The 23,196-nt window shown below is 40.4% G+C and overlaps 3 protein-coding genes across 5 annotated transcripts; 2 read left to right on the forward strand and 1 right to left on the reverse strand.

Moving 5' to 3' along the window:
* Positions 1-655: 655 nt before the first annotated feature.
* Positions 656-9,781, forward strand: LOC120103688 (nuclear transport factor 2-like). 2 transcript variants are annotated; one of them, XM_039126402.1, is made up of 9 exons: positions 656-934; positions 1,033-1,167; positions 2,051-2,360; positions 5,447-5,709; positions 5,785-5,968; positions 6,439-6,560; positions 6,658-6,723; positions 7,679-7,757; positions 9,094-9,781. In XM_039126402.1, the coding sequence occupies exons 1-9, from the start codon at positions 896-898 to the stop codon at positions 9,312-9,314; spliced, it is 1,419 nt and encodes a 472-aa protein (XP_038982330.1). In that variant the 5' UTR covers positions 656-895; the 3' UTR covers positions 9,315-9,781. The 2 variants fall into 2 exon arrangements, with proteins under 2 accessions (XP_038982330.1, XP_038982331.1); XM_039126403.1 differs by having other exon boundaries at positions 896-934; positions 7,666-7,757.
* Positions 9,782-11,126: 1,345 nt separating this feature from the next.
* On the reverse strand, positions 11,127-13,532 carry LOC103703891. Its single transcript, XM_008786931.4, has 3 exons — positions 12,703-13,532; positions 11,678-11,850; positions 11,127-11,571 (listed from the first exon to the last, which is right to left on the reverse strand). Exons 1-3 carry the CDS (start codon positions 13,465-13,467, stop codon positions 11,427-11,429), a joined length of 1,083 nt encoding a protein of 360 aa, XP_008785153.2. The 5' UTR covers positions 13,468-13,532; the 3' UTR covers positions 11,127-11,426.
* Positions 13,533-21,301: 7,769 nt separating this feature from the next.
* LOC120110796 (plasmodesmata-located protein 2-like) lies at positions 21,302-23,174 on the forward strand. Of its 2 annotated transcripts, none has more exons than XM_039126404.1 (3): positions 21,302-22,330; positions 22,522-22,624; positions 22,757-23,174. In XM_039126404.1, the coding sequence occupies exons 1-3, from the start codon at positions 21,559-21,561 to the stop codon at positions 22,782-22,784; spliced, it is 903 nt and encodes a 300-aa protein (XP_038982332.1). In that variant the 5' UTR covers positions 21,302-21,558; the 3' UTR covers positions 22,785-23,174. The 2 variants fall into 2 exon arrangements, with proteins under 2 accessions (XP_038982332.1, XP_038982333.1); XM_039126405.1 differs by having other exon boundaries at positions 21,306-22,330; positions 22,517-22,624.
* Positions 23,175-23,196: the final 22 nt, after the last annotated feature.

A 23,196-nucleotide genomic window follows, 5' to 3' on the forward strand; every position in this document is an offset into this window, starting at 1 on the left:
GCTTTGTCAAGCAAGCCCGAGCCCGATCTTCTGTGAAACGAGCCGAGCCGAGCTCTCCCAGGCTCGACCTCAGCTCGGCTCCTTAATAGCTCTACTCATAAGAGCAGCTTTATTTGAAAATGGATCCTGATTGAGCTTGTATGCTGCTTGACACTCTCATTAAATGGAGATTTTTATTTCGTTTTTTTGTCTTAAAGCATGATCAATCAAAGAAATTCTCAATATTTTACCAAAAAAAGAATGTCTAAATAAAAATACGAAACAGCTGGCAAACAGTCCATATACGTTTCTTGACCTGAACACGTGCATGGCACGTGCTGTGTCAAATATTCTTCGCGTCTATGGTCCGCATCAAAATAGGATCGGGCGGCTCGGATCGAGTTTCTCCAATCGCCGCAACCAATATCGGCGCATGTTAGATTTAGCTTATGTTTTCCCAGGATCTGTCGAGCGCACGTTAGCCGCGACGCTGGCGCAAATCACGAGCTCCCTGTCGATCCAACGGCTAATATCGCCTTCTAGGAATACGTATCGACCGTATAATTAAACCATAAGCTAAGTGAAGCGAATAAAAGGAAGAAAACATATATAAGATCAAGGGAAAGATGGGGAAGGGGAGGGGATAAATAGAGAAGGCCATTAAAGGCCTCGGCGATCAGAAAGGGAAGACGTAGTGGATCTTTGGAAGGATCCAAGGGCACTTCTTCTCTAACTTTCTGCCTCAATTTCTATAAAATCGCTCGGGTCGAACGCGGAATCTAGTCGGATCTGTCGATCGCGAGTGCTTCGATCTCCGTTGCGGTGCTGGGCGTCCTTCGGTTTAGGGCTTGGAGTGGAACTTTCGGGGGGTTAGGGTTTTGTGATCGATCTCGGTGCTTGTGCGTCTAAGGCGACTATGGCGTCTTCGTTCCCAGGTCATGTCACTGCCGTTCAGGTAATCGAATAGAACGGTTTTTTTTTCTTATTAATTTTGGATTTTTAATGTTTTTTGGGTTTTAATCCGAGCTTTCTGGTCGTTGTTTAATGGTTTAGGTGGGGAGTTATTTTGTGGGGCAATACTATCATATTCTTCAACAGCAGCCTGAATTAGTTCATCAGTTTTATACGAATGCGAGCACCATGAAGCGATTCGATGGGACCACGACTGAGTCCGCTACGGGGATGCTGGTAACTTTCTTTCCTTTTTTATATTTTATTTTATTTTATTTTATTTTATTTTATTTTTGGGGGGCGGGGGGCGGCGTAATGGGTAACTTTTTTGTTTTCGAAACATATTTTCTTACGAAGATTTTGTTTAACAAAGATTTTTCTTGTACTATATATTGGTTTATAATGGAAAAACGACGGTATAACTATAAACTTTATAAGGTAAAAGCTACGGATATGACCGAACTCTTTTCCACTCCTCTACTGTTGTTGCTTTTAAACTATTTCGCTTCTCAAATTAAGTTTTCTCTTTCTTGTTAAAGTTATAGTGATGAAATGATGCTAGACAGCGTTTAATTTTAACTACTAAATAGTTAGTCTGGGCCAATGTAAAGCGATAAGTCCCAGGACATTGGCTGATACAACATCAATATATCAAGGCCTTTCAATAATTGCTATTCCTGGATGTACTATATTGGCTGGCATTCTGATATCTCGATCTTGAAATATCAGCCAAGATCTTGGAAGTTCTCGGGTTTCCAGATTCCTCCACTTTCTATCTCAACTGAGATAGAATCAGATCTTGGTTCATATTGGTTGTGGTCAGCCACTAGATGGCTGATATCCCAGCTTCGAAAAACATCAGATCATTGCCATGTCAATAATTTTAAGTATCACATCTTACATGTAGATATTAATATTTTTTTTAAAAAAATATCTGTTGCTGAGGGCTCATTTTCTGTTTGTTTACTTTGTCAGTCATGATGTGCAAATCTTTTTCATTGAAGCCAGGGATTAATATATAACTTTCTCTCATTTTATCATCCTTTTTATCCCATTGCTTACTGATCTTTTAATGGCTCTATTATATGTTGCTGATGTAGTTTCTTGTAAAACTTTGCAGCAAATTCACAATCTTGTAATGTGCCTGAATTTTAATGGGATTGAGATAAAAAATGCACACTCTTTGGAATCTTGGAGTGGAGGTGTTTTGGTGATGGTTTGTGGTTATGTGCAACTGAAAGACTACAGTGTCAGGAGGCAATTCGTGCAGACCTTCTTCCTTGCACCCCAGGAAAAAGGATATTTTGTTTTGAACGACATCTTTCACTTCATCGAAGAGGAACATATTAATCAGCACCCAACAACTGTATTAGCCTCCCATAACAATTTTGAAACCAAGTTAAATGCATCCAGTCCTATACCGGAGCCAGGTATTATCCACTTTGAAAATTAATAGAAGTCAATATATTCCTTTATAACACAGATGATGCTAATCATTGGTGCACCTTTCCTATTTTACTACTTGAAATTTTGGATAAGTTGGCAACTCATCTATATTACACTAAAAGTACAATGTGGATACACTGTAATTAGGTTGAGTACATGTACATTGATATCTCTGTTTCTGTAATTTCATGTCCTCAGTCCATTAACTAGCTATGCCTAGTATGCGAATATCATCAGAAGTGACATCCTCATGTCCATGTTAAATACTGCTTGACAGGATACATGTTTTGTCTATTGCTTATGCTTTTTCTTGAAGTAATTGTATGTAAAGTTTATTTTATGGCAGGAATTTTAAGAGATTTGAAGTGTGAACAAACATAAGCAAGATTTTTGAAGAAAAATTTTAGCCAGCATTTGGCATGAATAATGTATCTGACTGATTATATGCATGGATATAATGGCATCCCCAAGTTATTGCTAACTAAAAGGAGAATTCGATGAGCATTTGTGCTTCTATTTCTATCATCATTGTTTTGAATTTATGTGAGCTTGGTGGCTTGTGAATCTATGGATGCTTATGATCCACACCATTTCATAGGCTTTATTTATGATTCATTCTGAAAGATATTTAATTTATGTCACTCATAAACCATTATTAAGTGAGATACATAAAGTAAAAGGATAGGTTAAGACAAACAGATGAGCTTGTGCCCTACTCCCCACCTTTTAAATGAAGGGTAAAATTTTAGAAAGAAACGTTTGGGATAACATTGGAAGAGCAGGATTGCTCACTCCTTGAAAGTGGAGTTGGAGAGACAGAGAGAGGCATGGGAATTTCCTTCTTAGTGTATTTGGTGTGCGCCTCGTATTATAGCAAAACTGTAGGTTAGGTGGGTTTGCACTTTAGATACTCTCTGGCATTTTACATGCCTTTTTTCAAAACCTAGTGCCTCTTCTACTAACTGTAAGCATTCTCCTCTACATGCAATTTAGGCTCACTAGTCGATATACATCGATGGTGGAGGCAACTGGCATAACACAATGAAATTAGGCATGCCTGATAAATATGTGATACGAAGAAATCGCGAGGCTGGTGGATTCAGGGAGAACAAACTTTTGGTGGTCATGGAGTCTCAGTTATTTTGACATACTTATGGAGATTGAGAACAAATCAAGTCCATAGACAATGGAAGTTTGTTATGTTTGTGAATATAAGTCAGTATGAGTTACATGTTTCAATGTTTATTAGGATAAGATTTGAAATGCTTTTTACCTGATTGGATTTGAATTTTGTAGTTGCTTTTTTATCCATATATGTAATAGCTCCTTTTGTTTTGTAATTTTTTATAGTTATAAAATTTGGGGGCTAGGTCGTTCAAAGTTCAGATCTTTCAGAAGTTATCTACGATAAATCATTTATAGTCCACTTTTTGGTGCTAATATTCCCATGTTGAATGATGCATGATTTGCTGATGGTAATTAACATATTTTCAGAACCTCTCAATTTTTTTTTTAACTCAATGTTCTTCAATGTTATAGAAATGCCTAAAGGAAGGAAAATGATTATGGCCATATGTCTGTATGTACATTTGTAAAAGAATATATCTTGTTCACATTGAACAATAAGTTTGATATAAATCAACATTTTTTGCATACTTGCAGAAGTTATCTACGATAAATCATTTATAGTCCACTTTTTGGTGCTAATATTCCCATGTTGAATGATGCATGATATGCCGATAATAATTAACATATTTTCAAAACCTCTCAATTTCCTGTTTAACTCAATGTTCTTCAGTGTTATAGAAATGCTTAAAGCAAGGAAAATGATTATGGCTATATGTCTGTATGTACATTTGTAAAAGAAAATATCTTGTTCACATTGAATAATAAGTTTGATATAAATTGACATTTTTTGCGTTAAACATGGTATGATATTTGACATGATATTATGTGATGAAAATATGGCCTAAATAATTTTTGAAGCTAATTAACTTACCTACCCCGTCTATCTTTCTCTCAGTTATATTGCGCATTCCAAATTGTTTTCATTCAATGATGTTTTATATAAAGTTGGGAAACCAACCATGGTCTTTTTGGATGCGAGAAAATCTGCTGAAAAATAGAAGAAAAAATAAAAGTAGTTTACTCAGAAAGGTATAATGTGGTTCTCAGAGTTTTAGGATATAGCAAGAATAAAATAAAAGGAAAACATATTTCACCTTTTCTTCTTGTTCTTTTTTGGAGTGTAGAAAAGCTACATCGGAGTACAACTGAAAAGAATCTACGTATTGTTTTGCAAATATTTCTATAGGATTGTGGGAGTGAAGTTCTTTTGGATGTCTGGAAAATTTAGACCTGACTATATTATTAGTTTTCTGCAACACAATCATTCCCCCAAGATGGGGTCAGTTTGCTTTGCATGCTGCCTTCATCATTTCCCATGTACAACTTGCTAGATTTTGACCTTTTTATCTTTGAAGTTTCACAATATCTTGTTTGGTTTATGTTTTATTTTGGCTCATGGCATACGATGATTTAAGCATTAGAGACGAATGCACTAATTTGTTATTAGAACAAATGAGGTGGGATCTGTTGTCAGTTCTTCCGGATATGATGGTGCATCCTCTCTAGCCCAATAGTTGTGATAACGAGGGAATCATCTTGAAGATGTAGTTGCTTGACGCCATTGTTATGTCTGAACAATATTTAGTCGTAGGAATGACATCCAACTCTGAGCATGATCTGCCATTTGTCATTCTTAGTGAAGAATACGAGTGTTACTTTTCTGTTTTTGTAAGTTTTAGTTTGTTGATACTGTTTCAGAGAACTCCATGCAAGACTTTTGTGGTTGCCTATTAGTTTTTTTAATAATAAAGCAAACTTGGGATTAATTTCCATCTATTCTCCAGTTTATCAGTTTTGATTTTATTGAAATTCTACTCCGAGCTACTTTGTATAGATTTCTTGAATAATGCAAAGAAAATAATTTGATTTCTGGAGGCGAGTAAGATTTGCCCATGGCATCCTGTCTTTGTTTTAACTTTGACCTTGTTGGTTAATTTGGTAGTTTCCAACTACATGATGGGTGAAGAAATACAGGCTACGGAGTTTGATACTGCCGTCCATGAAGAGGAAAACGACATAGTTGAGAAATATAGCATCCCTGAGCCACAACAGCAAGTTCTGGAGTCTGATGAAAGGATAGATGAAACTTCAGCAGAAGAGCCCACTGTTTCATATCCAAATGTGATGACCACCATGAGAGAGCCACCTCCTGCCCCTGCAGAGGAGCCTGTTGGGGAGCCTCCAAAGCAAACTTATGCTTCCATTGTATGTTTTTGTACTACTTGCTTATCACTTTTAGTTATCTTTGAGAAGCCTAAATTTTGCCCTTTTTCTTTGCAGCTACGATCTAAAGGACAATCGGGACATTCTGCACCTTACCCAGCATCTTTAAACAAGACCACTCAGGTGGCCTCAGACCGGCAGCATGCTCCACAGTCAGCCGTGCAACTGTCACAGCCTGCTGTTGTGCCCGAGAAGTCCAGCTCAGAGGCATTGGAGGAAAGTGCAACATTTGAATATGAAGGTAGTTCTTCCATTATCTGTTAGTGTATCTGATGTGGAATTGAGAGGGTTTTTGGGACTTGTGAGAGCACATTTTGACACTTTAGAAAAGTTGTTTTTTTTGGAAGGGGTTCTTTGAACAAGTTTCTGATTAGTTGTTTCGACTTAGTTTTGCTATATATATTTCTTAAAAACTTTTGGTTTGTGTTATTTTTTGTCGATGCAACATTTGTCTTTCTATTTTTCTATCGTTTGTGGTCCGTCTTTTTGTTGTGTGAATGAATTATTGCTCTTCATGTTAATTTAAATTATTTATAGCAGTCTATATTGTAAATCTTTATCTTTCTTTACCTTTTCATTGTTCAGCAATGTTATATTCTATTTTTTTCTGACTATCATACTTTATTTAATCTGTCTGCAGCCTTTTTCACTGCTTCTCTCTGAGTTTAGTTGAATATTAAAATTTTTGATTTCTGTATTCTTTTGTCTTAGGTGAATCACGATCTGTTTATGTGGGAAACCTTCCTTCATTTATTACTGCATCTGACCTTGAGCAAGAGTTTAAGAACTTCGGCAGAATTAGGCCTGATGGTGTTACTGTTAGGAGTCGCAAGGTTACTTTGTTACAGTTTGTTTATTTTTTTATCTTACTTTCCTGGAATCTGTTATACATCTGTTGCTTAATAAACGTGCATTCTTGTGAATATACAGGAGGCTGGTGTTTTTTATGCATTTGTTGAATTTGAAGATGCTGTTGGCGTGCAGAATGCACTTAAGGTTTGTGTAGTTCAGAAACTGATTATTTTTTTTGAGTGATTTTTGAAAATGATATGCTCTTTCCAAAAATCTATGCAAGTTTGTCTTATTTTTCTTACTTTATATATGCCCTCATACAAGGTTTGCTAGACCAGGGACCAGTGATGGGGCTTGTATAGGTTGATGATTGGTTCCATACGGTACTGGGTATGTACTGCACAGACCCAGAGCATACCGAACCATAAGGAGAGAGAGGGAGGAGAAGAGAGAGGAGGAAGGGAGGGGGAGAGAGGGAGGAAGAGGGGGAGAGAGAGGGAAGGGGGGTGCGCTAGCGAGTGTTCGAGCGGAGAGAGTGAGCGAGAGAGCCTTCATGAAGACTCGAACCATCAAAGAGGGGGGGGGGGGGGGGGGCGGAGGCAGAACGTTTGAGCGGAGAGAGCCCTCTTGAAGAGTTGAACCATCAAAGCCATGCGGGGGAAGCTAGCGAGCATTTGAAGAGTGAGCAAGAGAGCCCTCTCGAAGACTCAACCATCGAAGCCGCAGGGGGGGGGGGGGGGTTGAACTAGCGAGTGTTCTAGCAGAGAGAGTGAGCAAGAGAGCCCTCTCGAAGATTCGAACCATCTAAACTGAACCGTCCCAAGTTGATGCCGTTTTGGATCGGCAGTTCGGCCCGGTTTGGCGAAGGCTGGAAGTGGGTTTACTCCATCTCCCCATGTCATCCTAAAAGAGTAATGCAAAACAATTTGAATCGTTTATAAGGTTTTCTGAATTTTTCTCCTGGTAATGTTAGTTAGCAGTCTGATATTTAGGGATGGTAGGTATTCATTTTATGCAACTGAACAGGGGCATTGAAATATTTCTGATAGTTAATTGTTCTTCTCTTGTTGAGTGTTGTACATACATACATGCATATGTATGTAATTATTGAACCAATTCTGTCATTTTTGTATTCATTTTGAACAGTGTCTTTCTACAGGCATCACCAATACAGTTGAATGGACGGCTAATTCATGTGGAGGGGAGAAGACCTAATAGCGGTGCTTTTCGAGGTGGAAGTAAGTAATTTTTCATTGTGTACTACATTTTCTGCTGGTCTATAATTTTATTCAACTGGATGGATTAGCACTTTTTCATATGTTCTATTTCTGGAACCTTTGAATTGTGCAGTAAAAATATACACCCATTTGGGTAAAAATCTTTATACAGTGGCAAGCCTACATCATGATAAAAACTAAATTACATTAAAGTTAATGAATGGTTTTTATATTGTCTTCCTTTTTTGGAATTTTTGTATATTTATGTGTGATGAAGTTGAATTTACACAACATTGTCTTGCAAGTACTGTCCTATGATTTGAACTTATCCATCTTTCTTCATTAGCCATAGTGTTCTTATTTCTTTTGATTTGTGTGATTAATGTTTCAGGATATTATTAGTCTGAATCAATTCTGAAGCTTAGCTCTATATGCTACTTTGTATTTATGGAATGGGTGACTCATTATTTCGATGAATCTTTTCTTCGGACAGAAGAAGATTCTGTAAACACTTACTCAAAATCTTACTTATCAGAGTCCATTGTGGAAGAATCTTTTGAGGAATTGGCCATAATATATCTGATCCATGCATAATATCTTGATTTTGCGAGGGAAATCAAGCATATTGTGCGGTTGCATTTATTTTAATGCTTGAAATGTAATTAATGTTTCAGGATATTATTAGTCTGAGTCAATTCTGAAGCTTAGCTCTATATGCTACTTTGTATTTACTTCTGCGAGGGAAATCAAGCATATTGTGCGGTTGCTTTATTTTAATGATTGCAACCATCTGATTGCCGCTCCATTTTTTGTCAACCACTTGAAAGATGGCTAATTATTGGGAATAACTCGCATTTATCAACAGATGGTTCTATTAACACTATTTGATCAATGAAATTCAATGGGATATTGCTTAATTTGCCTTTGAGTGAATAGGTTACTCATCCATGTTGGGTTGTGTCATGGGCTGATTTTCTTATTTGTTGCAGACTACCTGCTAGTAGGCTCTAGATCATATGTGGTTGCTTTTTGGTTCATGATGTGGTTCGTTGGATCCAATCAACCCTTCCCTCCTGTTTCTACCTTTAACTTTCAGGCACTACTTTTTTGGATATACTCTTATTTGGATATGCTCTTTTCTAGACTGTTTTGGTTGACAGGCTTCTACCTAATATCTACCTGAGATTTTATTTTAGATATTTGTTAGCAATGCAACCTAACTTTTCGGATTCCCACTCCTTTTTTTCTTAAAAAATTACAACACAACGGGTTCGTCTTTGCTTATCTTTGGAAATCAGTTCATGTGGAATTTTTTATAATTTTTGATAAACCTGGGATTTTTGTCTTTTATCTGCAGGAAGGGGCAGAGGACGGGGTGGCTACCAGACAGAGGCTTCAAGGGGGCGTTTTGGTGGTCGAAACTTCAGTAGAGGTAGCGGGCAAGACAATAGCGACAGGGACTACAATAATCGGCTGAGAGGAAACGGATACCTTCAGCGAGGCCCTCGCCAAGAGAGGGGCATCTTGGGGAATCAAGCTCTGGGGAATGGGTCTAACCCTTTTGAAGCTTCATCTTAGATATTCGGTATATGGATGAAGGTTTCATTGTCTGAGTTCCAGCAATATTCTGGATGTCTTCTTTTTGCCCTTTTACAGCATATGTGGTTACTGTTTCTGTGGAGTGTCATTTGGTTAGCTGGTATTGAGAGGCTGCACTGGTGTTTTTGGGTGCGCTTCCCATTTTTCTGTTCTCTTTTTCATCCCTCATTTCAGGAGGGTAGGACTTTTGCAGTTACGGGAGTTCAAAGGGAATTGGAGATTTAATGAGTTCTGAGGTAGTATTTGAGTTGCTATTCAATTTCAGATCGCTCTGATGCGAAATATCCATCTTGAGCGTTTCTCATTTCATGGCTCTCTTGATCATAAATGGTATAGCATCAGATGTAATGTTGCAGATTTCTTGTATCTTACATTGCTGGAGCCAGTCTCTGGTGGGTTGGCCATTATAACATGTTTAATCTTTGGAATGCTGACTCTTGGTTAAATTAGTGCAAGACAAAATCACAGCTCATGGCATTTGAAGCTTGCTATATTTTAGGTTCTTGGTTATAAGTGGATGAATATAAATGTGGAGACAGCTGCGTGCATGGCAGTGCCTGTTGTTTAGCTGCTGGATCCATGCGAAGGAAATCAGGATGCTCTAATCTTTGCTCTTATGGCTGGCCAGGAGGATTGGAATTTGGAACTCTCCTGGCATGATTTATTTATTATCCACGGTCTTCATTAAAGCAAGCAGGTATAAATGAGTATTGTCGGCAATCATCTGTCTCCAGTGTGTGGTGCTTAAAGAACCTCCATCCGTGAATATGTTTGAATGAATATTTGGGAATGTATGAAAGTTATGGATTTGTTCCAGGAGATGCTGCGGCAACCTTCATCAGTGTAGGCTGGTTTTATTTTCTGGTGACCCAAAGCTGTCATGAGGCCTCGGTGGGATCACTTTGATTGCCAGATTTCCCGCTTCCTGTCTGGGTGTTGCTGTGTCTCCCGTTTGTGTATATTGAATGGATGAACCCTTCACTCTAGATGCCCATGATTCAAGATTTATATTTCTTAATTTCTGGTTGATGGGAGGCAGGCCTTACTCGTTCAATTCTATAGAAAGTACAACCAAAACCGTTAGCATAAGCAAGAAGAATCATGATTTGGTGCGTAAAGTTGGATAGCAGTGGTGAGGGCTTGCCATGCTGCTCCCAACTCTTTATAAAGGACAGAAACATTGTGGTATGGACTTGGAGGCAGGTTACAGCACTCTTACTTCCACCGTTTCAAACCAATTCTTGGACCCAGAGGAGTCATAGCTGATAGCACCATTGAAGTCACCTGATAGCACCCAAGATAACCCAGTGCCTCGAATTAGCAACTTGATGAGTTTTGGTATCAGCCTGCTTGAGCTCCGGTGCTGCACGGATGGCACTAACAGATACATGAGCTGTAAAACTTGAAGATGGTAGAGACCAATCATCATCCAGAGAATCTTCCTATAAAGGACAATGAATAGATCTAACTCCTTTTGGGCCCTCATCTTCAACCTCCAGATCCACGGCTACCTCGTTAGCCACTATCCGTGAACCAAAAGCAAGCTTCCCTCCCATGAGTGCAGGCGGAAATCTAGTGGCATGGGATGGTGGAAATTTAGCGGAGGAGCGCAACTACTTCAAATGCTTCATAATCGAATTCTATTTAGTGCCTGTGATATTATTCAACGAGAAGAGGAGTTAATGACAACAAGATGAAGGCTGTCTGGATCGGCCAACCCTTTATGACTAAATCTGCTCTACTGAATCAGTACTACATCACAGAATTTTCCTTTGTGGTTCGTAGCAACATAGCAACATCAAGATGAAGCTTGGGCCTTTTTCTGAATAAATTATCTTAAGATCACTAATAAACACACGCCCAGTCCTCCTACACAACATAACAAATTGCTTTTATTATGTTCTCTAACGTCTCCAGACAAAAGCATTTCTTCCACTTTCCACTACCATAGGACGAGCCCTTCAGATGTTCAACGAGCCCACAAGCTAGTCTATGTTCCAAACTCTTCATCTCCAAGATATCCCTTAGCACATCACGGAGCATGCTAGTTTTTCAGCAATACAACTGTTGGTTCAAACTTGCACCACGCCTTTATGATGAAGCAGCTGCAGATGCCAATGCTCCATGATGAATGGATGCTCCAGCATAATCTCGTGAATGACCACCTTCTCCACCTTCTACTCCATCATCGTCCTCCGTTTCCCACAGGAACTCAGCAAATGCTGCAAGGACATGGCTGCGAGGAACGATTGGTTATAAAAAAACATCAGAATCTGAGAGAATTTTTTCTTTCAGAATCAAAACGCTCATGAAGATGATGAGACTACGTGTATGTGTTATACCTATCATGAGGAGCGGCCCGAACTGCCTGTTCAAAATAACTAGAAGCTCGTTCCTCATCATGGTGCAGCTCCCACACTAGTTTAGCATACTGTGACAGGATCTCTCCATCGCCCGGGTCTGCAAGTATAGCACGAGAGTAGTACTCCTCAGCTCTTTGAGGATCTCCCTTGGCCTAATACAAGAGAATAGAATTGCATCAGATGAGAGGAAATGAATATACTGAAGGAATGGATGCAAATTTGATATACGGGTACTTTGAAGACTAGTAAAGAAAATAGAAGTGAATCCTTTGATTCTCAATGAACTGTATCTTAGACCTGAACATGAAATACAATTCGCTAAAATAGACTATCAAGGAGAAACCAGTAGATCAACTTCTATTTACAATGCAATTATCCAGTAATTTAATGTCTTCTTCGGTGTGAATGAATGAAAAGCACTGTCATTTAGAAGCTGAGAAGGAAAAAGCTATTTAGACCCAAAGACTTATGCCGGGACATTAGGAATGGTTAAGTTTCACTATTAGAAATTTACAAAAATGATTTTTTTGATATACATATGTCGCCAGGTTCAGAAGTAATGCTTAATTAAAAATTTCCAGCTGCAAGTTCTGAAGGAATTTATAAATTTCAAAACCATGACTTTTCTCCTAATAAACCTCACAGAGGGAACAGATCTCTTCTGATAGAATTGCATTAAGAGCAAGATATGGAAATTCCAAGGCTTTTCTTCCACAGTTCCACTGCATCAGAGATACAAATAATAACAAATATTGCTTCATCAAAATCTAACATCTCTCAACGTCGAGGCTATCCACCTAAATCCGGGCAACTCTGAGCATTTCTTAGCAATTAACAACTACAACAGAGACAATTCGGATATAGAACTTCAAATACACATAAAATGATCAAACTAGAGACCACTTTATAGATAGAATGCAGGAGCACGTTATCAAAATTCCAAATCATGGAGAAATAAATGAGAACAGTACAGATTAAGGAGTAAAGAATGCGAAATGGATCACCTGGTAGAGAAACCGAGCATAGTTTCTCAGGAACAGAGCATTGCCCGGGTTCTCGTCAACCATCCGCTTATAGTAAGCCTCCATGTCGGATTGCTCTCCTCCATCGCCGGTCAGAACGGTACACCTGCCGCTGCCACCACTACCACTACCAGCATTCAAGATTCCGGAGCCCAGCCGATCGATCCCCAGCCCTCTGGCCAGAAACAGCGGCAGCGCCGCATTCCCATCAACGTCCCCACTTTCCCGAGAATCATTGTCCAAGCCGACACTTTGATTCTCGCCTGAGGAGCCGAATTCTCCGAGGATAGTATCTCCGACCGTGACCGATCTTTTGAGCCCACCGCCGCCCTCTTCCTCCTCCTCCTGCGGTTCTTCTTCTTCTTCTTCTTCTTCTTTGGAATTGTATATGGAGAACGAGGGGATGGGCTCCAGAACATGGCTGGCTCGGCGGCCGGAGGAAGGGGCTTTGATTGGCAGGTGGTGGGAGTCGCCGGAGAGGAGGCAATTGAGGTTGCCTTCGGAGAGGGCTCTTCGGAAGCCGAGGGAGGAGGGGTCGCGGTCGGAGGAGTCGGAGAGGGAGGAGAAGTGCAAGTGGAGGGTGGGATTGGGGTGGTGGGCGATGGCATGAGGGAGGGAGGAGGAGGCAGAGGAGGTTCTCTCCAAGCTATGGTGGTGGCTGCTTTTATTGGTTGGGCTTTCAGAGAAGAAAGGGGAGGACGGGGGGAGAGATCCCAGGATTGGGGTGGAAGAACTCCTCAGCAACATCTCTTCTTCAACTCCCGTTTTTCTCTCCTCTCTTCTTTCTCTATGTGAGGCCTGGATCTTTATTGGGATCTTTCTCTCCTCAGCAACGCAGAGAGCGATGTTTGTTTTTTTGCCAGGGGAGATGTATGCACGTGAACAATTTTTGTCCTCGCTGTTTTAGACAACTGGAAATGAATATTTCTTTTACCAAGAAAATATTATTTTCACGAAATTTTCATTGTTATTTAATAATTTTTAATATTTTTTTAACCGCTTCTCGCACAAAACGTGTGCGAGTACGACCAAAAAAATTTAATTAAGCAAAAAATTCTTCAAGCAAACCTAGTTAGCTATGTTCATGAAATTTTTATAGAACTTGGATTAGATCCGACGATTCCGGCCCAACCCAAATAAACTGTGCTATTCTTGGGGCTCCTATGTTCACGAGACGTGAGTTTGAATCAGGTGCTAAATCACAGTTAACCACATAATATGCGTGTCTGAATTATATATCAAGCTAAGAGTACAAATAAGAGAATCTAGGTAAAAATTCTTTCAAAAAGAGACAAAACTAGACGAGTAGAGGAGAGAAGAGAAAGGAGAGCGGAACTCTTTAACAGCAGAAGAAAAGAGGAAGGAGATCTTTATTTGAGGTCGTGGAAGGAACCGAATACTTCCAAAGGGGGAGGGAGTGTAGTGGTCAGCGTGATTGGTTTGGTTCGACGGTGGAGATTGGTCGGAGGAAGCCGACATATGGTGACTAGTGAGCCCCACCGCACGCGCGCTTCTTCCTCTTGTGGCGAGCGCGCAGGCGGCTGTCCTTTTCACTCTCTTTTATCTCCAGCTGGAATCTTTTGGGTGTATGGCGAGAAATATCCAGCTCGACTCTCACGAGGGGAAGAAGGGGAAGAAGGGGAAGGCTCGTAGTCGAAGTCGTGAACGTGGTCGGTTTGTGTTTCTCCTCCTCGCTTTAGCTGGTTCTGCCTCTCCTCCATGCGGGCTCGTGACGTCTCCAAGTTAGGTCGCTGGTGGTTGGGTCTCAGTTTACACGTGTGGAATGGATTCGTTATATTTATGGGGATTGATTAGGTACTGTATCTGACTTCATCTTAGGTGGAAGAAATTATATCATGCACCACCGTATGCACCATATAGCTGCGCACCACACCAATCACTTAATTTTCTTCCTATGAGTTTTGTTCATCATATACTTATCTAGATCATTGGTCTAAAGAAAGAAGACAAGCTAATTGGCATGGTATAGCTATTTGCGACCGAACAACCTACAAGAAAATAAAAGATGAACAGTTGTAAGCCTACATAATCTACCTTTCAAACCAAGGGAAGAAGGTATCAGATGTAGTTTAAGATTTCTCTTCTTAAACCAGTTTTTGTGCTGTTGAAAAATGGACTCTAGCTCTGGATTAAGAACTGAAACAAGGGAAGAAAGTATCAGATGTAGTTTGAGATTTCTTTTGGTTGAAAAATGAGCTCTAGCTCTGAATTAAGAACTGAAACGAGCATCATATATAGATGATTCTGCAACTTTCAATTCAATGATGAATAAAGGAATGAGCTAATCATTTTTTGAGAAGAAAAAAAAAATCTAGAGCATACTTAGAAGGCACATGCAATCAATTTAATTCGACAACTTGTGGGCATAAAAATGGCACACGTGATTTAGGATATAATTTGCCTTGTTTTGGACTGGCTTTGCCTTTTCTGATCGTACAAAAGGTCTAAGCCCACGGTTAACTCGGAAGAATCGTTCAAAAGGGACAAACTTGTGTCCTGTACCATTGTTTCCACTTCATTAAGTGGCACACTTCACAAGAACAATGTCTCCACGCCAGCTGAGAGACAGTTTTGAGCTATTAAAATATTTTTGAAACATAAAAGGCTGGATGGTTGTGGGATTTGTTGACCTGATACTCGGTATGCTAGCGTGGGCAAATTTTGTTGTTAGAAACGTAAAACTGGATATTTCTGGTGACTTCAATTGTTGAATAAGATGGATTAGCTTTTTCTTGGTTTAAATAAGTTCTTTTTCATTTGGACTGATAACTGATAGCATCCAATACTACAAAATCCTTGCTTAATGAAAACGAATTTGGTTTTCAATTTAGGAAGTTCTCGCAATTTGCAATCACATGCTAATTCTCCATCCAATCTAATTAAAAGATCTCCGAGGGCAGTATAACTTCGAGCTTATTTAGACTAGCTTGGAGTTCACTCCTATCAAAGAAAACTAACAAATGCCACCATGCATGCATTTTTTATAGGAACCATGAGATACCTATCAGCATGATACACGTCATAGCTATAATTGAAATACGGGCCTAAGTTTGTCTGCTACTCACTTTAGCCAAAATTTGAGATGGAAAAATGTTCCGTTAATTGGTCACATTAGTCAAATTTCTTCACTCTCCATTTGAAAAGTCAAGGTCGATTGCAAGGTTCTATAAAGGTTGCTAGAAACGAATACCGCATTAACGAGTGACCTCTTCTTGAGTGCAGACCACAATAGTTCTTGAGGAAATTTATGGTTGCTGCTAAATTCTAAACCGAGGCTGGGATGGTGCGCTCAGCTCTCCTTGAGGTTGGTGAGAACTAAGCTGAATGAGGTCGGATAAAATTGAGGTGAGGAAGATCTGGTTATCTTCAAGGCTAACATGCAAGAAGTCTACTTAAGACCCTCCAATGGTTAAGTTAAAATAGTAGAGTAACAGTGTGGAAGGAAAAAAAAAATTTGTAACGAATTGTCTCCAAAAATAAGCTTACATAAGGGTCATCGGGCCACCCCTTTATATATGATAGTATACTGATTTATTACTTGATTCAGTGTGACGTGCTTTAATTGCAATATTTCTTCCACCACTTATCTCTCCAAACATGCTATTTTTATCTATGCTCTATCATGCAATTTACTTTCCTCTGAGTAAAATAAAATTGCACCTCCTCAATTTGTCATAACTCATGAGAGAATGCGATATTTTCTGTAAGTCGTGATGGAATAACTACTGTAGTATCGCTTTTTGTCTGTATGTTTTCTGAATTCATCAAATCCTTGACACTCTGAAACTCCTCTTCCATCCCAGCTTAAACAAAGCAAGGTTTTTGACGGTATATTGATCGTCCAAGCATCTCTGACTACCTATATCTGTGGTCTTGAAAGTTGAAACAATGAACCATTTCAATCCTTTGACAGATGCTCTTCCACAATGCAATACTTAATTTTCCGTGGTTTATCCGTCAGAACTAGTCGCATCTATCCATCATTGTTCCTATCTTAATCCAAGTTCTGTCATTATTTTAGCCCACAATTCAGCGACGCATTTCTGAGTTCAAACATAAAGCATCCTGGTTCATACCAAATTTTTTGAAGCCACGGGAACTAACAAAGAAATCTTGGTGGAACATGAAATCTGGATGCAACCTTGACATAAAAGAATAAGAAAGATGCTGTACTTCCTAAAGCTTGCTACTGCTTTTGATATCAAGAAGCAACCTCAGGGCGCTACTTTCATGCAGAGGAGATATAAAAGGACATCATCAACCATAGAGGCTTTAAATTGGAAAGATTTATTCTATACTGTCTGAGATGCATCGGCCCACAACCGATGTGATAGGCGGTTAATAAGAGCTCATCATGAAGCCTCTACCTAATCAGTCAAAACCCGTCACGTGTTTGACACCAGAGGCGCACGGAAGTTTCTCAAACATCAAACCCTCCTCGTTGCCGGCGATAGCTCAACCATGATCGCGAACAATTTTTATAACCATACGATAAATGAGCAAAATACCCGTACGTAATCTTTGGGATGCACGATTGGTTACTAAAAATAACCGAGCCGATTACCTGATTTCTTCGGCAATGAGTGTCCACTCTAGTCTATATAAACCACCCTCGGAAGATCCTCCAAGTAAGTGCTTTTGAGTTCTTTTATTTCTTTATGCTGCCACTCTCACAACACTATTACTGGTTTTTGAGAGTTCGTCTAACTTAAGCATCTAAGGATTTATTGTCGGGCACTCTCTGGCAAAAAAATTTCTCTGTCTTTACTGTTTCAAGTCATCGGGCGTCAAAATATGGATCAGAGCATGATCTCCACCATCTAACATCGCCTTGAAGGTGACTGGCATCGTAGTCATCATCATCATCTGAGCGTAGTAGCTACCAAACCACCACCTCGAAGATGAATTGTGACCTTCGGCCAACCGTCCGAGCAATCCAGTAGCTTAGCCAGCTCAGTGTCTTAGTCGGACTGATTTTCAGCAGCAACACTGTCTAATCAAATTTATTATAATTATAAATTTGAGAATCCAGGAAATACCTTGGAGTTTACTAGGAAAGTTATAGATTGACAGACAAATACAATAAGGATGATTCATAGTGGTTGGTCTCTGACTCTGCTCCCTTGATGTCCTGATGATGCCTCTGACCTGCATATTCTGCTGTTGCTTTTATATGCTTCTACTTCTCTCAATCTTCCTAATTGTCTCTGCAGAGGCCATGACGATTTGCTGGCTCATATATTTTTTATGGTTTGACACCAGAACGGCCTAACCATATCCCCTGCCTCTACAGTCTAGAGGTGGATCAAGGGCTAGAATACCAAAGACCTGTTTGAATTTGATGACTCACACTTTTCCCTGCCTCTCCATTGGCGAAGTATTCTTTCTTCTTGCTTTTCAACAGGAAGCTATCCATGGGAGTAATTATTTGCTACATATTCTTCATGGCTAGGGCTCATCTTGGTGCAATGTTAAAGGCTTGGGCTAACAAGTGCAATAGCATAGGTTCTAGTCCTGGACCAGCTACTTTGTGTAAAAAAAGGCTAAAGGAGTTCATCCCTCCTAGGGCCCCAACTTGTTGGAAACATAACCGAGTAATGATATTCTTCATGGCTATTTTGAACAACAGCCATTCTTATTTTTTTAATTTAAGATTCTGTTCTGATGCAGCATTATTTGTTAATTAAGCGGAAAGGAGAGTAGGTAATAGAATATAGTCTATCATTTGTAATTTTGGTAGTCTACTCTTCTGCAAACAGTCGTTGCAGCATATTAAAAACCTATAAAATGTCTGATAAATGGGAAAAATTGGCATCCCCTCCTCCCAAACTCAACACAGCTTTTCCATTTCAGCCTTGATGTTCTTTTCCTTGTTTTCTGATATTATAATTATTTAGATGTCAACAGCTTATAAGCTTATATATGTCAAGGCCATTTCCTCCAGCAACTTCTAGAATCATTTTTGTGGTCTTCATTATGGTACTGGTGTGCATGGCTCTTCTTGATGATTCTCCCTATAATTTCGTGAGGCTCTTCTTGGAGGTGGTGATGGTGGTGGGGGTGGTACATGCTTTTGTCTTTTCGCTTGCAATGTTATGGTTCGTCTTTGTGATGTTTAATCAATTGTTATTGATTTTTTTACTCAAATTGCAGCCATAATATTATGATTCATGATGGTGATTAGCTCAAAGGTGCTTGGTTTGCATGTAACAATGCTCATGTTCCAAACAAATACCTTGTAATTTTCCGAGCTCTGTAAATTTCGGTTGATTTATTTTAAGGCTATGAATCATGATTGACACTAGAACTCTTAGTCTGTCTCACTAATTGTACATTTTGTTATTGAATTTTATTTAAAATATACATCTGTAATCGCTTGATGCATGGGTTGAAACTTTGTGAACACATTAAATTTTTGATATTCGTGGCACAGGTTTGATCCATAGTACCTATTATTTTAGTTACCAATAATTATATTTACTTACGTACTTATTTTTGTACCATAAGACTGGACTCAAATCCATTAGCAGATTACCCTTGAATCTTTAATGCCCGTTTCAATATTTAGGACCATCCTATCCTCTCCTAACCTTCATCTTCATGCAGGGCATGTATTACATACTTGGTTCCATGCTCTCTTAACCTAAATATCTTAAGCAGTGGCCTGGTCATGCAAATTCAAATACATAACAAGAATCAACGTGATTTTTATACGTCAACCCTTGAAGATACATTTGATTAAATTAGACTAATTTCAATTTTTTTTTCTATGAGCAGTGCACCTTTTAATAGTTGTACTATGACAGTTTACAATGAAGAAATTGGCCACATTGTAAGGGACTAAGAATTCCTTGCCCAAGAACTATGAGCCCTTGATCCATTGTATAGTTAGTGGTTATACTCCACTTTGATTGGATGGAGACTGTGTTTGAACCTATGGAAGGCCGTTCTCTAGTTTTAAACAAATATAGACATTCCATCATTCCTGGGAATGGTTGATGATACTCATCTCTTTTCTTTTCTTTTTTCTTGTTTCTTGGGAGGTGAACATGAAGCCATCCAAACTCCCCAAGCAAGCAGAGGCTGGGTTGTGCTTGTGATGGAGTTTAGGAAGAATGGCCTGAAGCAGTGAGTCATTGGCCAATTTAGCAAAAGCCTGCGATGCCAACTCATGCAGTGTAAGATGAAGTGCAATAAGGAGATAAAGGATAGATGATTTCAGGGAACATCTTTTGAAAAAGGCATTGTAAGCCTGCTAGTTTCAACATATTGAGGGTTGGCTTGGTTGAGTTAATAAAATCCCATTGGATGCTCGTGGCTTGGATTCGATCTTATCTTTGCCCCGGACTCTGATCAGACTTTCTTCTATCCTAAGCTTTGTGCACACTGAAAGTTACTTAGACCAATTAATGTTGGCTCGATAACTCCATATTTAACCGTTCCTGGTTTATTCTACTAGTTTCTGTAGGACACAATTACATGGCAGGAGGAATTTCTAATGAATGAAACTGGCACCTATAGCATTACTCATGATTATTTGAACAAGCATCATCTAAGAAAGTATCTAAATTGTTTTCATTTAGATGAGCAAGGTTTATAGGCTATGCGTTTATTAGTCCGAATGGCAGCACCAGCATTTTGATTTCGATGCGAATATTGATGTAGCCTGTAGGTCACATTGGCTGTGCGAATGGCAGCTGCCACATGAACCTTGGAGGCTATTTCTTCTCTGGGGAAAACGATTTAGCTAGTAGCAAAGGTAGCAATGGCCCTGCTTGCTAAGCTAAATGATGGGCGAATGTAAAGAAACATAATTGCATCAAATTTAAAGTTGAGGAGGCACAATGTGAAGCATCGCAAACAATACTTTTTTTTCTGTACTAAAACACACAAGCTCATAGCACACCCGGTGTTCCTCTACCAAATTCTTCATCCAAATCCGCAATCACGTTTTTGCCTGAGTCCCAAGCCTTGGACCCCCTAAACTTCAAAGACCTTTCCTCCAAATACAAGAAACAAAGATACAATTAATAAAGAGTAGTGCTTGCAATTTTAAAGACACGTAAGCTAGATTTTAAATGTGATGAAGGATAAATATCAACATTGTCTAAATAAAATTATTTTGCAAGGTATTAAAACAAACAAAAGACTCGGTGGCCCCATAAAATTCAAAAATATTTCCAATAGTCAAACTCTCATGTTGTCCAATTTTCTGATACGTGTCTTCACCTCCACTCCCTACCAAATTAGATTCTCTCTTTGCATTCTAACGTTACAGAAGCCCAATCTTACTAAGCCCATCACCATGCCCACTCCATTTTTCACTTCTCTTTCTCCACATTATTGACATCTCATAAAATTTAATGAGTAATAAAACTACTTACTCTTCACTGTTCCCATTCGCCCATTTCATCACCATAGTGGCTCTATCATTCCCATCTCGCAACAAAAAGTTGGTCATAAAACCACTGAGTTTGAAACTTTATTTTAAAGCAGATCGCCCTGGTCCCAACCATAAGTACCCCTCAGGAGGGAGGGGGAGAGAGAGAGAGAGAGAGAGGGAGAGAGAGAGGCCCTCCCCCACCGCTGCCTGTTCCTAATTCCTTCCCCTGCCCCACCGAAAAGGCCAAATCCCTCACATCAACAAAGTTAAAAACACGAAAAAGAGGAGAGAATGCCATATCTCCCCTCCTTTCCACTGTCATCACATGGAATGGAAGTGGGGGTTTAAGGGAAAAAAAAAGAAGGGAAAGAAAGAGAGATAGAGAAGAAGAAGAGAGAGAGAGAGAGAGAGAGTGAGTGAGAAACCCTAGATAGATGGGCATTCCTAAGGCCCATCCTCCTCGCCCAATCTCCTCTCCACCAACACCGTCTCTGTTCCCAATCCTAACCCTCGTTCTCGCCAGCGTCGTCTCATCCATCTCTCCATCCGCTGCGGCCGATCTCTACGCCCTGATCTACAAGGGCTGCGCAAATCAGACTGCCGGCGGCGGCGCCTCCCAGCAAGCCCTCGCCGCCCTTACATCCTCGCTCACCGCCCAGGCCACCACCGCCAAGTTCTACAAGACCACCACCTCCTCATCCGCTGGAGGCCAGGCGATGTTCGGTCTCTTCCAATGCCGCGGCGACCTCAGCGCCTCCGACTGCTCCGCCTGCGTCGGCCGCGTCCTCCCCATGTGGAGCTCCCTGTGCGGCCCCGCGGTCGCCGCCCGCGTCCAGCTCACTGGCTGCTACGCCCTCTACCAGGTCTCCGGCTTCCCCCAGGTCTCCGGCACCCAGATGCTCTTCAAGACCTGCGGATCCGGCGGCGGCAGAGGGGACTTCGAGCTGAAGCGCGACACCGCCTTTGCCCAGCTCCAGAGCGGGGTCGCCGGCGGGGCGGAGTTCTACGCGACGAGCTACGCGTCCGTGTACGCGCTAGCGCAGTGCGAGGGCGACCTCTCCACCAGCGACTGCGCCGAGTGCGTGTCCCAGGCCGTCCAGAAGTCCGAGGTGGAGTGCGGCGGCGCCCCCTCCGGCCAGGTCTACCTCGATAAATGCTACATTAGCTACTCCTACTACCCCCACGGCATCCCCCACGGCGGCGGAGGTCCCTAATCTTTCCTCCCTTCCTATTTTCTATTGATTCCATAGAGAACAAAAAAGAAAAAAAAAAAAACCCCTCATATCAACTCCTTTTTGTTTCCTTTCTTCTTGATCTCAGTTCCTTATTTTATTATTATAGTTTTGTAGAAATTTTCTCTATTATAATTTTGGGTCGGTAATTGGGGATTAGGGCAGCAAACAGCGAAGACGGTGGCGATAGTGGTGGGAGGGGCAGCGGCGCTGGGTTTTCTGGTAATCTGCTTGCTGTTTGCCCGGAGTCTAATGAAGAAAAAAGACGGTGAGCACTTATTTCCTAGCAAACAAACCCCATTAAACTCTTCTGTGATAGCGATGTGTTGCGAAATTGGGTTTTGTTGTTTGTGTGTTTAATTTCTTTTTGTTTGTTTTTCTTCTCGTTTCTGAGTTGCAGACTTTTGAAGGTTGGTGGTGATGGGTGAGACGTACGGGAGGAGTTGTAGAGGAGGAGAAAAGAAAATTTTAGGGGGAGGAGGGTGTGGTGAAACGTGGGAATGGTCGTTTTTCCTGCCGAGGGGGGATGTGGGATACAGAGGGGGGTTTTTGGCGTTTTCCTTGGGATCCAGCTTGTGAGAGGAGCGGGGCAAAGGAGGGTGAGAATTGAGAAGAGAATAATGTGTGTGTCTGTGGGAGCGCGGAGGTTGGGTTTGGGTTGGGGTGGTGGTATTGATCCAATCTTTGGCTCTGTTCGAAGATGCTCCTTGTCTCATTTCCATCATGTATATCTCTGTCTCTATATAGAGATGCTAGGAGTGCACACAATCATGGGTTTTTTTTCCAAATAATTAATCCATCGGGATAAATTTTTGTTTCATTCTAGTTGTTTTGATGTAT

The sequence above is a fragment of the Phoenix dactylifera genome, chromosome 5 (assembly GCF_009389715.1).
Source record: "Phoenix dactylifera cultivar Barhee BC4 chromosome 5, palm_55x_up_171113_PBpolish2nd_filt_p, whole genome shotgun sequence".
NCBI lineage: Eukaryota > Viridiplantae > Streptophyta > Magnoliopsida > Arecales > Arecaceae > Phoenix > Phoenix dactylifera.